The sequence below is a fragment of the Cariama cristata genome, unplaced genomic scaffold, assembly GCF_000690535.1.
Source record: "Cariama cristata isolate BGI_N322 unplaced genomic scaffold, ASM69053v1 scaffold139, whole genome shotgun sequence".
NCBI classification, from domain to species: domain Eukaryota; kingdom Metazoa; phylum Chordata; class Aves; order Cariamiformes; family Cariamidae; genus Cariama; species Cariama cristata.
The window spans coordinates 24,669-26,235 of NW_009634998.1; the positions used below are offsets into that span (position 1 = coordinate 24,669).

Consider the following 1,567-nt stretch of genomic DNA (forward strand, 5'->3'; position numbering starts at 1 on the left):
GTAAAGGTTTCAGAGGATCTGCCAGTTGGTGCCACCATCCTGAGGATAAAAGCCTATGATGCAGACTCAGGCTTTAATGGAAGAGTACTTTATACAATTTCGGATGGTAATGTAGATAGTTGTTTCAACATTGACATGGAGATGGGGGTACTTAATGTTCTTATGCCCTTGGACCGTGAAAAAACAGAGCTCTATATCCTTAATATTACAATTTATGATTTAGGTAATCCACAGAAATCTGCATGGAGACTGTTGACTGTTACTGTGGAGGATGCAAATGACAACAAGCCTATTTTTTTACAGGACAGTTACTCAGTTAATATTTTAGAAAGTACAAGTCTTGGTACAGAGATTATCCAGGTAGAAGCCAGAGATAAAGACCTAGGATCTAATGGTGAAGTGACTTACTCAGTACTGACAGACACCCAGCAATTTGCTATCAACAGTTCCACAGGAATGGTGTATGTGGCTGATCAACTAGACCGGGAATCAAAAGCAAACTACACACTGAAGATCGAGGCTAGGGACAAAGCAGAGGGTGTCCATCAGCAGTTTTCCGTTGTGCCTCTGAAGGTTTTTTTGGATGATGTCAATGATTGTTCTCCAGCCTTTATACCATCCAGCTACAACGTGAAGGTCCTTGAGGACCTGCCAGTTGGCACTGTCATAGCTTGGTTGGAAACTCAGGATCCAGATCTCGGCTTGGGAGGGCAAGTCCGTTACTCACTGGTGAACGACTACAACGGGCGGTTTGAGATAGACAAAGCGAGCGGCGCCATCCGCTTGAACAAAGAGCTCGATTATGAGAAGCAGCAGTTCTACAACCTGACCGTGCGTGCGAAGGACAAGGGGCGCCCAGTTTCTCTCTCTTCTGTTTCTTTTGTGGAAGTTGAAGTGGTGGATGTTAACGAAAATCTCTATACCCCTTATTTTCCTGACTTTGCCGTCATTGGATCTGTAAAGGAAAACTCCCGCATTGGTACAAGTGTTTTGCAAGTTGTTGCTCGAGACGAAGACTCTGGAAGGGATGGAGAGATCCAGTATTCCATCAGGGATGGCAGCGGCTTGGGGAGATTCAGCATAGATGAAGAAACTGGTGAGTTTTATTTCTAATTTTCTTTTTCCTTCATAGAGGTTTTTGCAAAAACAAAGCTTAGGCATAATTATTTTATACTCTTAACAAGAAGTTCTGTTCTTACTAGGCAAGATAAGGTTATAAATAAGGATTTTCCAGGCACAGCAATGACATGATTTAATTACCTGGTTACATTCATCACTCTGTGGGTGTGAAATAATACACAGTCCTTTTCAACAGCTATGTGATGACTCTGTTTAGAAAGCAGTGATAGTTACAGAATGACTCACTTCCAGTCACTGTATTATCTTGATCATTGAAAATTACTCAGGTCACCTCCACAGAGTCACAACAGTCATGACCTTGAATGCAGCGTTAAATCCAATGAAAGGAAATACAGATTACGAAACAAGAATTATTTCATCCTAAAACCTGTTTGTGGTCTTGCTCTTATTGTTGTTGGAGTAATTTTTCATGGGAGTTAGCAGTCTG

The 1,567-nt window shown here is 41.7% G+C and overlaps 1 protein-coding gene across 1 annotated transcript in view; it reads left to right on the top strand.

The window, feature by feature from the left end:
* LOC104167153 (protocadherin Fat 3-like) overlaps positions 1-1,096 on the top strand; it is a gene marked incomplete at its 3' end in the record, with an annotated part of 2,868 nt that extends 1,772 nt beyond the window's left edge. The window contains exon 2 of the mRNA XM_009707319.1: positions 7-1,096. Within this exon, the coding sequence (XP_009705621.1) occupies positions 7-1,096 (1,090 nt within the window). The remainder of the gene's footprint in view (positions 1-6) is intronic.
* Between the last annotated feature and the right edge of the window lie 471 nt (positions 1,097-1,567).